Here is a 15,509-nt window from a genome sequence, read left to right as displayed (position 1 = left end):
AATGGGCTGTACTGTAACATTCAGTCAGGATTCATAAAACTTTAATGTTTAATCTATTTTCTATTTTTATTAAAGTTTGCTTAAGTAAATTTGGTAGCAAAATATGTGTAATGGTAGATACCATAGGTTCTCTTCCACTGTGTCTCCAGATCAGTTAAGCTGAAAATATTCAGGAGTAATAGACTTAATATTGTGGACAGGAGAATAAAAAATGTGTCCAGATATATTCATTAATTCAGAAATAAAATTTAATGATTTTCAACTTTGTTTTTACTAGTACAAACTAGGTTAACAGTCCATACTTCTGAACAATCTTACACACGCCATGTTTTTAACAGGAGCTCAAAGAAAATGTCTGATCAGTTGTAGATGACATTGTATTTTAGCCCAACCCCTAAAGTCAGCACAAGTACAAAACCACAGTCATGTTTACAAGGTAAAAATTGTACAACAGCTCTGTATACTAAAATATTATCAACAATGCAGTTTCTGAGAATCAAAACATTAGCTGGCAGATTTGCTTTTATGATTTTAATATTTTTTTTCTAGTATGACAATGCCACCAAGTTAAGTTCACCCTTCTTTCACTGTCTTTTCGTTTTCTGTATGCATTTCTAGCTGGCAAATTCATTTTAATGGCTGAAAGTTGGTAATTTAGTCCAAAGAGCAAAGATTCATTTCGATGAGTTATTTGATCATAAAACATGCAGTGGCGAACTTTCAATTCATTAACTATTTCTATCATTCAGTAAAGATTATTATTGTAGTTGGCATAATAATCATGGGAACTTTTTTCCACTTAGTTAAAGCATTTCTTACCATTAGATTGACTATGGTGTCCTAGAGGTCTAGTAACTGCCAAGGGTATGGCAACCACCTCACCAACAAACCAGTCCATACATTAATGGCAGCCTGAACTAAGCTTCAACACAAAACTTAACACACTTCTAGAAAACGTGTCTCAACAGAGCCTCTTACACCCTCCTCACTAGCTAACCAGACATGGGTCATCATTGCTTGGTTTGACTTCTCCTTCCAGCAGCAAATTCATCACAACCTTTGTCAAATAGCTGCATGTTCCTCTTTTTCCCAGTGGGGGAGTGTTGTAAAAGGAAGTCATGTCATCCTACAAAGGAAAACAGTAAGCAAGTGATTTGATTTTTGTTTGTAAAGAGTTGACAGGTAAAATCACTGTCAGCCTAGGGGGAAAAATAAATTCACAGAAAGATTTCCTCGTGGAAAACAGAACCTTCTTGAGGTTTTCTTTCATTTTCCTAAGGCATCTTCTCAGCATATAAAACAAAGACAGACATTTTTAGTATTCTCCTCTTTGCTGATAATTTTTATTTACTTAGGGAACCTTTTTACAGATGAACATAAAATATTAAACAGAGAGCCTGGAAGGGACTATATTAGGTAGTACACACAGCACGAATGTAGCCTGTTACGCATTCCCATCCTCCCCAGAATTTAATTTTACAGCCTTCTGGAATCTATGGCTCCTCTCTGATAAAACACATTTTAACTGCTAACTGTATAAAGGAAATTTATGTCTTCCCAGTTTTCTTTTTAGTCAGAGCTTCACAGCTGAACTGACTAGTAATTAACTAAAAAGTACCACTAATTTCTCGAATAAGTCAGACTTCTCCCTGCCCTCAAGTACTCCATTTTGCACTCTACAAATCTGTTTTGTAAGTTAAATGAGAAGAGATTAGGGATATTTTGAAGAGTTGAGACAATGAGAAATTCTACAAGAAGCTCTTTTCTCTACTTACTTGTTTTTCAACTTCCTTTAGTCGACTCTCGTCTTTTTGAAATTCATGAAATGCTTCTTTCACCAGTTTGTCTAGATCTACTTTGTCCTGAAATTCTAGCTCAGGATTTCTTTCCAGTACAATGGATACAACCATTAGTAACTAGAAGAGACAGATGTTGAAAGCCAATTACATGAACCATAAAAGCAACACAGTCTGGACATGTTTTCGTTCTTTACTCAGATTGATGGAGGACCCTGGAATTCCACAGTGTGTTCTGTACAATGACTGACTAGGATCGTTGCGAATGGAATCCTTCTAATCTTGCACATTAGCAGCGTTAAGTTCTGTTTGGAAACCGCACATTTTTTTCATTGTGTATATCTTTGTAGCTGTACAGAAATGTTTTTAGGTCACTTAAATGAAATAAGAAGGATGATTTTCCCAACCCTGTCTACAGTACATACTGCTCTCTTGGCCCAAAGTGTCTGAACTTTCTGGCTTTTGGGCATTAGTCCTTGTTGGCAAGACACCAAAACCGGTGTCCAGTGGAGCAGAGGCTGCCCGAGAAGAGGTGGTAAGCAACAAAGCCAAAGAAGGCAGGTGAGTTCAGTGGAGACTCTGGATCTAGGCTCACGATCGAATGACTTGGAGCCCAGGACCCCAAAATGAGTATAATTCTGTGACATCATAGTGTTTCTCAGGGGATGGTTATGTTTTAAAAAATACACCTAACTCTGACCACTTTATGGTCTGAGTACTACTTGGTCTGCATATCTTAGTTTAATGCATCATCCTATTGTTTGGCCATCTTATATATTCACCCTAAGTAGTAACCTCCACTTTAGATGACCAACTGTTAGACACAAAGATTGTGTCTGAGTATACAATGCTTGGTAAAGACTTTCCAATGTGATTATGGCTCCTTCTTTGTACGTGGAACAGGAAAAAAGACTTCATCATTCCCAGTTTGGGAGTTTTCCTGACTGTACTTTCTCCAAATGCTTCCAAAACAGAACCTGAAAGATCCAAAGGAAACACTTCCAGAAAAAGTCCAGGTGTCACAATGTGGGAGATCTTCGAGAGGGCTTTAGCCAGGAGAATATGAAGTTCTGCTCTAGTTCTAAAGAAAAATTTCTTCTGCAAATGATCTTCATTTATCAACAAGAAGGACCTCCATGTCCATGGTAGGTCCCAGATGCTGGGCATTAGACAATGAATGGCTAACATCACAAGAAAGGCGTTCACCCTTCCGATAACCCCATCTCTTCCTGACCCCAGGCTGCCTCATCCCCACATGTTATGAAACTGATTGGCTGATACTATCTCTAAATTCTGGCACATCTGAGGTAAGACTGAATCTCACTCAACTCTGACTGGATTTCAGGTGCCAGATCCAGCACTTACTGAGAGCTTCTGCCTCAGTCAGACATATTACCCACCCACAAGAAACACAGTCTGATGGAGACATTCCCAGAGAAAGAGACAAAGTGAAGATGTGCTATATGTTAAATCCATTCATTATGGGAATTCTCTCCATATTTGGTATAATGTTTTAAAATGGCAAAAGAGCACGTGTACACACCATGCACCTGTGTGTGTGTGTATTTTAGCATTTAACTTTATATAAAATGATATAGCACAAAATTACATGTCTTCTCTGTTCACAGAGAGATGTTTGGAAAGATGTCCCTCAAAATATCGACACTGATGATCTATTGCTAGTGGGTGTGGAGAAATTTTTTTTGCTTTCTTTTCTATAATTTTCTGAACTATTAAAACTTTCTATAATAGTCGTGCACTATTTCTGTAAACAGAAAAAAAAAATAAAACAAAACCCTGAAATTAAAGCAAATAGGAAAAGGCCACTACCTCTGTTTTTAGTGGTGTTAATGCACTTGTTGTTGAGGGGTGAGCGTGTGACTGAAAAAGCTGGGCAGTCTTTCCACACTGAAGGGTTTAAGATGTTTGAATTGCTCATGTACCTTGACTTGGGTCAAGGATGGCCATATTGTCTAAGAGGCAACTAGAGGAGATCCGGGTTAGGTAAGGAGTGGAATTCCTGGTCTCTCTTGAGCAGTTTCCTTTATGTTAGTTTTCAGGGAGCAGATAGAAAGCACTTCTCCAGCAATCTGCATTTCTAAATACAAACCTCCACAACAATCTGTCTGTACTTTGGCTGGTCGATATTTCCCAACATGTCTTCAACAAGGAGAGAGAAATTCATCTCATACATGGTCATATCTGACAGGGTTGGTTGCTGAAAAAAATAACTCAATATTAACATGCTGCATTGTTATGCTATGGTTCCCACTTAATAGAGGAATTTCATTTTCTAATCAATAACCTTTTTCAGGTTCTATAAAACCTTAGGGAGCACTTTCTGCTATATGACTGGATTTTATATATGTCAAACTACTGAAGCCAACCAGCTGACTATTGTGATAAATTAAACCTCCTTTTTTCAGTAGTTATCTCCACTATACAAATGTTAAGGGAAAGGGACTAGATTGGAAATCCACTTCAACACACAAAAGGAACAGCGAGAAATTGAGACAACAAACAGAATACATACTGCTTTCAGAATTAACACAAGAAGCTACGCTTGCTGTCAGACGTTAGCATGTAAGTCACTTGATATTGAGTTTACATCATTTCTGTGGCAGGTCCTTTCTGAGCTGGCAGCATAAAAATGCATACAAATAAGCAAAAACAACGTTGCATGTAGAAATGGCAAGAAAATACAGAAAAAGAAGCAAAACTGAAAGAACTTATTCTACCCTTTCTATTTCATTTAAAATAAGAATATTGTATAGTCTTCCATTCACTTTTCGCAAACCAAATGAAAGCAGCAAATAAACTCAAATCCAAATGTAAACCCAAATCTGGGCATGGTGGCTAACCGTCAAAGGATTGAAGAGAAGACTCTAAATGTTAGGTCTGTATGATGGAAAGCAGATGGAGTCACCAGACTTATTACCAGAGATGCAGAGATGATGAGTCATATTTATTTGCTTCCACCTCAATGATGATTTACAGTGAACTTAATCGCAGCCTCAGAACAATGTGTATCTACTTACTATTCCAAATGGGACCCAGCAGGAATGTCCCCTTGAAATCAAATGACAGCATATGTGTTCAACCTGGTATAGTAATGCATCAGCTCTATAATTCGATATGGTCCATCTATTGTATTCTATGTTCAATACAATCTAACATTTTATTAATGTTTACGGGTAGTACCTAGTTGGGGGACAGTGAAGTCCAGGGGCTAAACACAGTAATTACAATTCTTTAGATGTCTAGCAATGGGATTAGTAGGGCTACAGAAGGAAAGAAAAACCCTGTCATGGTTTCATACCAATTTCCTTTTAACAGATCTCATTTGAAAAGTCAACCTGGCTACTGTGCAACTATGATAAACCTAGAAAAGAGACATCAAGCTTGCTCTACTTCCCACTCTCTGGAAGACCTCACGGCAGGCAGTATAGCAGAGAAATTAAGACAAAAGGCTTAGAAGTCAAATTACCAGGGATGGGGAGGGGATAGGAGTCACACTCAGGGTCAACTACTTCCTAAGCTAATCAGTTAGCTGTGCCTCAGTTTCCTCATCTATCAAGTGGGAATAATAAAGTACGTGCCTCAAATGAGCATTGTGAGGACTACAGGAGCACTTAGACAAGTGCCTGGCACATAAAAATACTTAACATGCATCTGTTGTTATTTTTGTTAGCAAAGAGGATACAAAATATAAGTGGCCTGGGCAGTCAGACAATTAAATGAAAATCTGGTAGCTATTAGCAGGGCCTGGGAAAGCAGCTAACAAAAGGTTGCCATAGTCCGCTGTATGCAGACAGGAGGCCTAGCAGAGGCAGAGCAGGAATAATGGAGGCCTGTTCTCCGCTCACAGGAGACAGTGCTGCCCCATATGACGGTCACAGAGCATCTGGGAGAGGGATGGAGCTCTTATACTGACAACCAAATACAACCACTCGACAGTCTGTGAATAGTATAAAGAATACTTTTAACAGTTCTTATTCATTTTTAAAAATAAGTAATAGATTCACATAGTTCAAACCTGAATGGTTAAAAAAGGTTTTCAGTGAAAAGCCCACTCTGTGCCCTCAAACCACAATTCCCTTCCCCAAGGCAAAGAAAAGAATGCTACCAGTGTCTTGTGGTTCCTTCCAGAAATACTGTGTACATATAAACACAATGAGTGTGGGCATGTATGTTTAAGAATACTATATTTGAATAAGGACCTTCATCAAAAATAATTTGGTTGACGTTTCAACAATTAAAACAAATACGGTACTCCGTTTCCAAAAGGCCTAGTTATTCTTGTTTGTGTATAAGCAGAATGAGTTAGATGTCAGTATTAAGTAAAATAACCAAACCAAAGAAGCAGGCCAGTTTATATAACTTGGGAAACCATCTTAAGGAGGGGGCACTAATTCATTTGGATCAAAGCTAAGTTATATCTTGAGTAAATTAAAGTGATTATCTATGATCTAAAAAGTTATTACAATTTTCACATTCACCGAAATTCACAGTCATTTCCTTACCCACAGCATTACTAAGTCACCTGGCTTCTTGGGTCTGATTTGGTTCTGTCTTTTGAATGTATGTTTTATTGTTTGTGAGGTTCCCCAGCACTGGCCCACTATCACTTGGAATACCAGCATTCATAGTAATGCCAACATAAGAAAGCCTAACTTCACTAATAAATAAACAAAAGAAGGACAGCTGCTTGGCAAAAGGTTTGGCCATATGGTTCCTTTAGACACAGAGCTTCCCTGAAACATTTGAAATATAATAATACAAGAAATTTTTGATTAAATACAACTTTTAAGCAAAATATCCATTTGGTAAAGCAAGGCTTTTGTATAGAGAGGCACTAAAATTAAAAAATTAAAGTAACTCAGATTGGGGGAAAAATTTTCCAATCCAGTTGATTAGGTATCTTATTTTCTAGTAGTTCCTCCCTTCAGGTATCTGGATGCCCTTCCTTTAAATACTCTTAGAAAATGGAATAAGCAGAAAGGTTGTTGGCAATGCAGAGGGGGGAAGAATTCCCTATTCCCTTAGGCCCCCTTAAATGACATAAACACAGTGGGGCTGTACCTGTGGCAAATGCTTCCCAGCTACGATGATGCCGTTGGGCGTGCGCTCCAGGATCTGCCATACTCGGTCATAGAAGCCAGCAGGAGTTCTATTCAAAGACCCGTCAATCTGACGCCTGTTTAGCCAACACCTGTAGACCAAAAGAAAATGCCTCAGAGTTGAAAAGCAAGGTTGTCCTCATAGAGGGCAGGGCTTTCAATATAGATTAATTGTTCCAATAAGGTGAGCAATAAAAGCCAAAATCCATCACTGATGCGTATCTACCATGTGTTACAGAGGTTACTAAATATTTCATAGTGAAAACAGAGCTTGCAGGAATGGAGAAAATCCCCAAGATTTTAAAAAATTTAATAGGCAAATGATATTCTCTAGTAAGTTATAAGGTTGCCTACTATGTGATCAAATGACTTCCTAATACGCAAAAAAGCTCCATTTAAAAACACAGAAGCAGCCAATTGTGAAATAACTTCATGTGGTCCTTACATACAATAAAACGTGACCTCATGAAAGCATGGATATTGTGTGGCTCGATCACTCCTATACACTCTCCCAGCAAGATGCTTAATAAACATTTAATGAAGGCCCAAAAAATATTATGTACCTAGTGAAATTATCTTGTTTTAAACTTTATACTTTAAACCTTAGATTTATTTTTCTATTTAAATATGGCCAAAGTACCAGTGCTAAAAAATCAGCTACATGATTTTACATGTTGTAATAATCATACCATAGGGATAAGTCGAAATTCTAGATCTCTCATTTCCATGGATTAAGTATTACATCTTTAAGATATAATACTTACTCCTTCACACACTGCTAAAGATGCAGAATTTGCATAATTTGGAAAGAATACACAAATGACGTAGTAGTATATTCTTCCAAAAGCTGCAGATAGGAACAAATATACATTTTTTATACTTGGTATTAAAACAAGCACTGAATGAAATGTGCCATCAACCACAAGGTAAGCATGTGACCAACAACATTTCTAGGTAGGAAAATAGTATGCAGAGACAGTATAATGAAAAAGACATTTTTGTTCTGATAAAAGAGGACCAATGAAGTTTTAAAACTGCATAAATGAGTGAGGCATCCTTTTTGGATGCAGGGGTTTTTTTTGGTAGACCTAGTCTTATGTGGCTCGGTTCAGTGCTATGCCAAAGAGAAGCAGCCCAAAGGGGTTTCTTGGTGATGTTTTTACTTTGGATAACGAAGGTGCAAAACTGAATACCCAGTACTCTGCATTTGATTTTTTTCCTATTCCCTTTGTTTGACAATAGAAAAAAAAAGATGTTTTTAGAGTTCTATAAAGCCATGGTTAGTATTATAAGAAGGAGAAGTTTGCTTAAAAGAACAAAGAAAATAGAAATGCGTGAATATTCACAGTAGAGATGAATTATTTTTGAGGACCTCTCTATTTTTTGGCTTTTTATTTTGAAAAATTCTAGATTTAGAAGTCAAAAAAGTAATTCACAAAGTTCCTGTGTACTCAGCTTCTCCTACTTCTGTTATCTAACATAATAACACTCGAAACCAGGAAATGAATGCTGACGCAATACTATTAGATACGGACCTTATTCAAATTATGCCATTTTACCACTAATGTCCTTGTTTTGGTTGTGGGTCCAATCCAGAACCCCGCACTGCATCAGGTTTCCAAGTCTCCGTAGGTAGGCTCTTCCAATCTAGGACAGTTCCTCAATGTTCTTTCATCTCTCATGAATTTAACATTTTAGAAATGTCAGTTATTTTGTAGAATGCACCTCGATTTGGGTTTATCTGATGTTTTCTCATGACTAGACTCATATTATGCATTTTTGGCAAGAACACCCAAAAGCGATTGTGCCTTTTTGGTATATCATATTAGGGAGTACATGGTACGGGTGTGTCTTATCCCTGGGATTCTAACTTTGATCATTTGATTAAGGTAGAGTCTACTGGGTTCCTTCATTATAAAGTTACTATTTTTCCTTTTGCAATTAAAAAGTATCTTGAGTGGAAATACTTTTAAATTATGCAAATTTTTCATTTCTCATCATACTTCCACCCACTAAATTTAGCATCCATGATGGTTCTTGCCGGCAACAATTATTACTATTGTATTTGTCTAATGGTGATTTTCTCTTTCCATCATTCCACCTACATTTATTAATTGGAATTAATAGTGTCTGTTTCCCTACAGATTCAGCAAATGTTTGTCATACTGTCTAACTTTTGCCAGTCTGTCTGATAGATGAGAAATGGTATCCCAACATGTTTTAATTTACATTTCTCTAACTATGAGTTAGTTTAAACATCTTTTTGAATATCTAAGGTCCATTTTTTCATGTTTTAAATGAATTGATTCATCATATTTTCCCCCATTTTTCTCTTGGGTTTTTGGTTCTTTGTCCCTGAGTTTTTAAGAATTCTTGGATATTAGCCCTTTGTAGCCTATGTTTTGTTCCAGTTTCTCAGCTGTCTTCTGAGACTGTCTATTTTCTGCCATGCAAAATGATGTTTTAAATTTTTATATAGTCTTATTAATCTTTTAATACCCCTAGAGTTGAGCCCTAGTTAGAAAGCCTTTCTCATACTGAGGTTAAAGTGGTATGTCTTCTTTTAGCTCTGGTGTGGTTTCATTTTTTACATTTAGAGAGCAAATCTATTTGGAGTTTATTCTGTGTACAGTATAAAGTATGGATTTGACTTTATCTTTTCCTAAATGGCTATCCAGTTGTCCCATCACTATTTATTTAAAAAATAATGTCCATCCTTGACCCAGTGATATGAGATGTCACCTCTATCACACATTAAATTTCCACATGTGCCTAAGGTCCATTTCTGGACTTTACATTCTGTGCAGCTGGAATTTATGTGTTCATGTGCCAGCATCCCAGTTTTTATCATAGAGGCTCTACAGTACATTACACTGTCTGTTAGGGCAAGTCCGTCTTTTATGTTGTTCTGGTTATTCTTGCATCTTTGCTTCTCTATATGAAGTTTAGTATTAACTTGTCTACCTCCATAAACAGCTTGTTGGAATTTTTTTGGAATTGCCTTACATTTATAACTGTTATCTTTATAATGTTGAGTGTTCCTCTTTAAGAACAAACATGTCTTCCCATTTGCTCAGATCTACTTCTGTAGAAGACTTCTTTTCTAGGTATATAACTATACCAGCTTAGAAAATATCAGGCACACAAATAGTGCTAATAAATGCTTGCCTAAATAATTATATTAAAACTCTTTCTGTAATACAATATTCTTCAATTCGATGCATTCCACAAGTATTTGTTTTGCTCTTTTTCTAAGCTTAGCACAAGTTAAGTCTATGAAATGGTTTAGCCCTGAGTAAGTTTATAGTCTACTCAGGGAGACAAGAGTCACAGGAACTTACTCAAATAATGTTACCAAACTCATACCTTTATGCCAAAATGTTGGTAGGAGATGGTAAATGCTACAAAGATTCAGAAAGGGAACTGACCAATGAGGTATAAAGCTTTACATTCTGTACAAAATAATAAAAATTAAGAAACACTGATAAACTATACCTGAAAACAGTATAAAATTAAAATCAACACAAAATCACAAGTGAAGACAGACATTTTGATTGGTATCTTCGTGTACACTGTCTATCGTAGGGAGACCTCTGATACCCTGCTGCATTGTATTTCTTATTACTAGCTTATTAATTTCATTTATATGTCAAAGTATGATTGTTACTATAAATCCAGAGTGTTCTTAGGTAACAATGGGTCCTCATTACCCTCCATTCTGTTGAGGCTGGAGAATATCCAACAGAAGCTGTTTGACTTCACTAGGTGACAGCTGATACAAGTCTCTGGCCGGCTTGTCTCCGCCACGGATCTGTAATTCATACTCCATAGCATGGATGATCCACCTGGAACAAAACAGGAGAAGCACGAATCAATAACTCTTGAAATAAAATCACCCTGAGCTTCTCGCAGCAATGCCCTTAACAGCACTGACCCATTGAAAGGGGAATGAAGAAAAAGCCATTTGAATTTTCTGAACCGTTGATATAATTACTTCCATCAAGATAATATGACATGATCAGATTCTTAAAAAAGAGGCCTGCTCTTGCACATGCAGTTAGGCAGTAAACACGAAAACAGGTAAGGACTTAGGTTCTTCCTAAATGAGCTTCTACCACTTTGGTACGAAAGTATACTGCATACAATAGCTGCTACACTATTATTTTCATAATCCTAGATATATGCAAAAACCAAGTAGGATAAAAACAATTCCTTGGAATTGGAAACGGACTGACATATGCTATTACATAAATGTTCCTTTCCCAGACGGACAAGCACTTACACCTATTTCCTCTACTTTGCAGTCATTCCTCTGTGACTGGAGGGGACAGAGAAGTATCGGCCTTGGAGATACAAGGACACAGTTAGTTATAACTCAATCATATGAGAATATTAGAGAATGTACTTGAACCAATAGATTCAGAAGAATTTCTTTTACAGATATTTAAATGCTGTTCATGTACCTATTCTTAAAGAATCTATTTTTTTAATAGATAAATGCTGTTCATAAAATAATTACTTTTATTGCAGAAGAAGCTTTAATGTAATTACTTAGGCAACTGGAGTACTACTTGTGTGCCTTGTGTTTTCCAAGGTAAAATAATTAATTATTTTATATGTAAATTATTTCACTTCTTAATTTAAGAAGTTTTTAGTAAGTATTCTTACACTTTCATCACATTTCTTTCATTTACTGTATTCTGAAGAAAGAAGTCAGATAAACTAGTTATGCAAACCAAAGAAAACCATGGAAATAATACTGTGCCTTAGGGGACCAGAACTCTACACACCATTAGGAAGAGCTAGAGAATTAGTTTTACACAGCAGATTCCCAAGCTTTATCCTTAAATCCTTCGGTGAACACTGAATAACAAACAGAGACAGTGCAGCTCAGCAACTAGAAAGAGTGTGCCCTCATTCACCCATGCAACTTTGTCTCCGAAGGGAAGCTGTGTAGCCAACCCACTGGGAGAAACATCTAGTTACAGCAGTGAAGATTTGAAGTGCCTAAGTTACTGCACTCAAAGATGTCATTATCTTTGTCCTGATACACTTGGAAAGACAACCCACAAGGCTATTGCAGGGACAGAGGATGAAAAAGTTGGGTGGAAATAATCAAAAGATTAAAGTCCTTCTTTCTGCCAAGGCTATTTTGCAAAACAACACCGATGCACCCTCACGGGATACGCTTAATGTCTCTCAGAGGAAAAGAATAAGAAAAGCGTGAAGCCTTCCCAGTTGAGCCCAGGTGACACGAGCCTGGCATATGCCCCTGCCTGCTGCGCCAGCCCACAGGCCACAAGGCAAATGTCCCTGTTCTATGACTGCTCCAATCTCACTGCCATCTGCTGAGGCAACTCTCAGTTGTTTTTTTCTATCCTCTCCCGTATTCTTTGTTGTCATTTCTGGAAGTTAGGAATTTAACTAGTCTACCAGTTAATTGCACTGAGATGCATGAGATATACAAGGACAGAACATAAAAATTTAAAAAATATATATATTAATATTACTACTATTACTGTTGATAGTATATAATAAATATTTAATAGTTGCTCACTGGTAAGAACAATAAAGATGACAAAGCATTTGCAAACAACAAAATAAACAAAACAACGGAATATGTGACTGAGTTAAGATTTACCATTTTTATTTCTCCAATCAGTAGAAAAGAAAAGCTGGATTAAAAGTATGCTATTGTCAAAGACTAGAATTTCTTTACTTCTTTATCCTCATTATTATGAACTGTATTTAGTCAAAATGTTATATCAGCCTAAAAGCCACAAGGATATAGTTACTTTGGATGCTTTGATGTTAAAGTTGCTTATGAAATTAGCTGTTAAAATAACATTTCAGTTATAATAAACTGCTCCATGGACCTCTCTTTAAATAGAAAACGATGCTTTTAATTTTACAGGTTATAATTGTCCTCTATTATTTTCTTTAACATTTAACATTTACATTTGAGGCAACTTAGTATAAAAGAAAGAACACCAAATTAAAAATCTAAAGACCTGCCTTTTGGTCTCAACAAGTCAATGGCATGAAAAGAAAAGTAGGGGTTGGGGGTCCTATTCTGGGTTAAAAGTGATTGAAGAGACATAATAACAAATGGCACGTGTGGGCCTTGTTTGGGATCCTAACTTTTCTTTGAAGTTATTTTGGGGACAACCACAGAAATCTGAATAAGAACTGGGTATTAGGTGATATTAAGGAATGACTGCTAATTTTGTTGGGTGTGATAATGGTATTGTGATTACTGAGAAAATGTCATTTTTAAGACATATATACTTATTAAAATATTGAGAAGTAAAAGCAAAAATGTCTGGAATTTGCTTTATAATCTAAAACCAAAAAAAAAAAAAAAGATGAAGCAAATATGGCAAATGTAAATCACTAATGATGGCCTATACCCGTTTAAATAATGGGCACATGGGTGTTTACCAAATTATTCTATTATTAAACATTTAAATTTTTTTAATGATGAAAAGCAAAAACAACAAAGATAGGCTTAAATATCAATTCTGTCACTTACCAACTGTGTCCCACTGGCAAATTATTTTTCAAATGGGAAATTACTCTTACTTGTCCAGCTCATTTTATGGAATTATTTTGAGGAACAAATAAGACAGTGTAGGTTAAAAAGCTTTTGAAATTATAGAGTCATAAAAAATGTTAGGAAACTCCTTTTATTTGACCTCTGAGACTCAGGTTGGAGAAAGGTAATACAATGTTTACACTGAAGTCTTGGAGTTACTTAAGCAAGGGCCATATCCACTTAACTTCAGGAGGTGTCCCTTCTAAAATAAGTAACTTTAAAATTTTAAAAACACTAACTTTCTAAAGTCCTCCAAAATTTGAGTTATTAAAACTGAACATTATTTATCACATTTACCTTTTAAAATCTTTAGTACTATAAACAAAGATAGTTGGAGATCTAAAATTTCCCCTCAGGTTTTTTTCTTCTGTTCACAAAATCTCAGCAGTTCTGTGAGCCAAATTATAGAAAACATTGTCCTCAACAGTCACCAAAGAAAGAAGGTGACTGTTTTTCATTCATTCTAGCACAAATGAATATAACTTATCTGCCAAATTATTTTTTTAATAATTTTTTATTATGTTATGTTAGTCACCATACAGTACATCCTTAGTTTTTGATTATTAAAATACATTTATTCATTCAAAATTACTGGCCAAACTAATCTTTTTAGCTCAGAATTCTTCAAAGGACTAAAAAAACAGCAAAAGTCTTAGACATAAACTACTATACAGCAGTCAGAGACAGAGAATGTAAATTACCAAGTGAGAAACACAGCTAAAAAATTCAAAGACGTTTAATCCATTTTTAGAACGTCTAATACAAAAGGGCATTAATTCCTTTGCATGAGAATATCTCACTTCTTACCCTCATTCCCGCTGACGAAGTCATCAAATCTGATTTGACAATTCCAATGTAAAAGCAGTTAATGCAAAATGGGGAAAGAAAAAGCAAGCAAGCAAATGTGGAAGGTCAAAAGAATGAAGGTTATCCTTGGACCACATCCGTATAGATTCAGTCTGTCTAAAGAACCAGGGACATGCTCTACTTGCCAATAAGCAAATGAGAAAGTGCCAGATACACATGGCTGACCAGATCAACCTTCATGTGTATCAAGGTTTGACTTGAGGACAATGAATTCCTCAGCACTGCTGGAAAAGTATGAAAAGGTGGACTAGTATTGCTATATAGACCTAGGGATAACCTTATCCTTCTAAACACTATTGTTGTGAGGTTAGTAAGCATATTGTATACATACTGGTATTTTTCTTCCCAACATGCCGCAATCAAGGAGTGAAATATACAATAAAGTACATGGAAATCTGACATCATTGGTAAACCAGGACAGCTGACATTTTCTGAAAACATGCCTCTGATTCATAGCAAGAAACAACTTTAAAAATAATCATTTTGAGCCAATTTGAAGATACTAAGAAGTGCTTGCCAAGTTTGCTGTTAAACAAGTGAATGTATAACTCTCTGCAAGCATTTACTAAGCCATAGAAGAAGAGATGGGAAAATTGTGCAGGAAGGGACTTTTTTGCTTGATTCATATTAATACCAAGAGGGTGACAATTTGATAAGGCAAACTGAGCTTCCTGTCTGGTAACTGGAGAACAATGACTCACTCACTCTATCCCTGAAATAATCAGAATAGAGGTAGGAGAGCTCCATCATCTCAGATCCTCACCTCATAGCAAATGTCAAAAACAAAGACCTTTGAATGAGCAGCAAGCCATGCCAATGAACTCAGACCTCTAATTATCTCCTCTTGACTGCACAAGCAATGTTACAGTCTGGTACCTATGACATCAACGGCCTTCTCTAAGCATCATATGTGTGATCCCCAGACCCAGTTGTGGGCATCAGAAGACAAGACATGTCTGAAGCATAATTGCTTACAGAGGATGTCCTGGTAGTATGAAAAGCAGAGATGAAAAAGGCTTGATAACATATATCCTCAGGGGTTATCGCCCACTAAAGCCTGACTGACAGACCTAGAGCAGAAAGCAGTTGATTGGAGGTCTTTACAGTAATGGGCCTGTCAGGAACTTGATC

At 36.4% G+C, this 15,509-nt stretch overlaps 1 protein-coding gene across 5 annotated transcripts in view; it reads right to left on the bottom strand.

The window, feature by feature from the left end:
• Positions 1 to 230: 230 nt before the first annotated feature.
• The window catches only part of PHKB (phosphorylase kinase regulatory subunit beta), a 212,737-nt gene continuing 197,458 nt past the window's right edge, over positions 231 to 15,509 (bottom strand). For all 5 annotated transcript variants that reach the window (XM_048223672.2, XM_044382543.3, XM_057313882.1 and 2 more), the window contains exons 27-31: positions 10,627 to 10,761; positions 6,879 to 7,008; positions 3,907 to 4,014; positions 1,776 to 1,916; positions 231 to 1,126 (exon numbers count right to left, since the gene is read on the bottom strand). In XM_048223672.2, coding sequence (XP_048079629.1) covers positions 989 to 1,126; positions 1,776 to 1,916; positions 3,907 to 4,014; positions 6,879 to 7,008; positions 10,627 to 10,761 — 652 coding nt within the window. In that variant the 3' untranslated portion in view covers positions 231 to 988. The remainder of the gene's footprint in view (positions 1,127 to 1,775; positions 1,917 to 3,906; positions 4,015 to 6,878; positions 7,009 to 10,626; positions 10,762 to 15,509) is intronic.

The sequence above is a fragment of the Ursus arctos genome, unplaced genomic scaffold (genome assembly GCF_023065955.2).
Source record: "Ursus arctos isolate Adak ecotype North America unplaced genomic scaffold, UrsArc2.0 scaffold_19, whole genome shotgun sequence".
Lineage (NCBI taxonomy): Eukaryota > Metazoa > Chordata > Mammalia > Carnivora > Ursidae > Ursus > Ursus arctos.
This window is presented reverse-complemented; position numbering and strand designations above follow the sequence as displayed.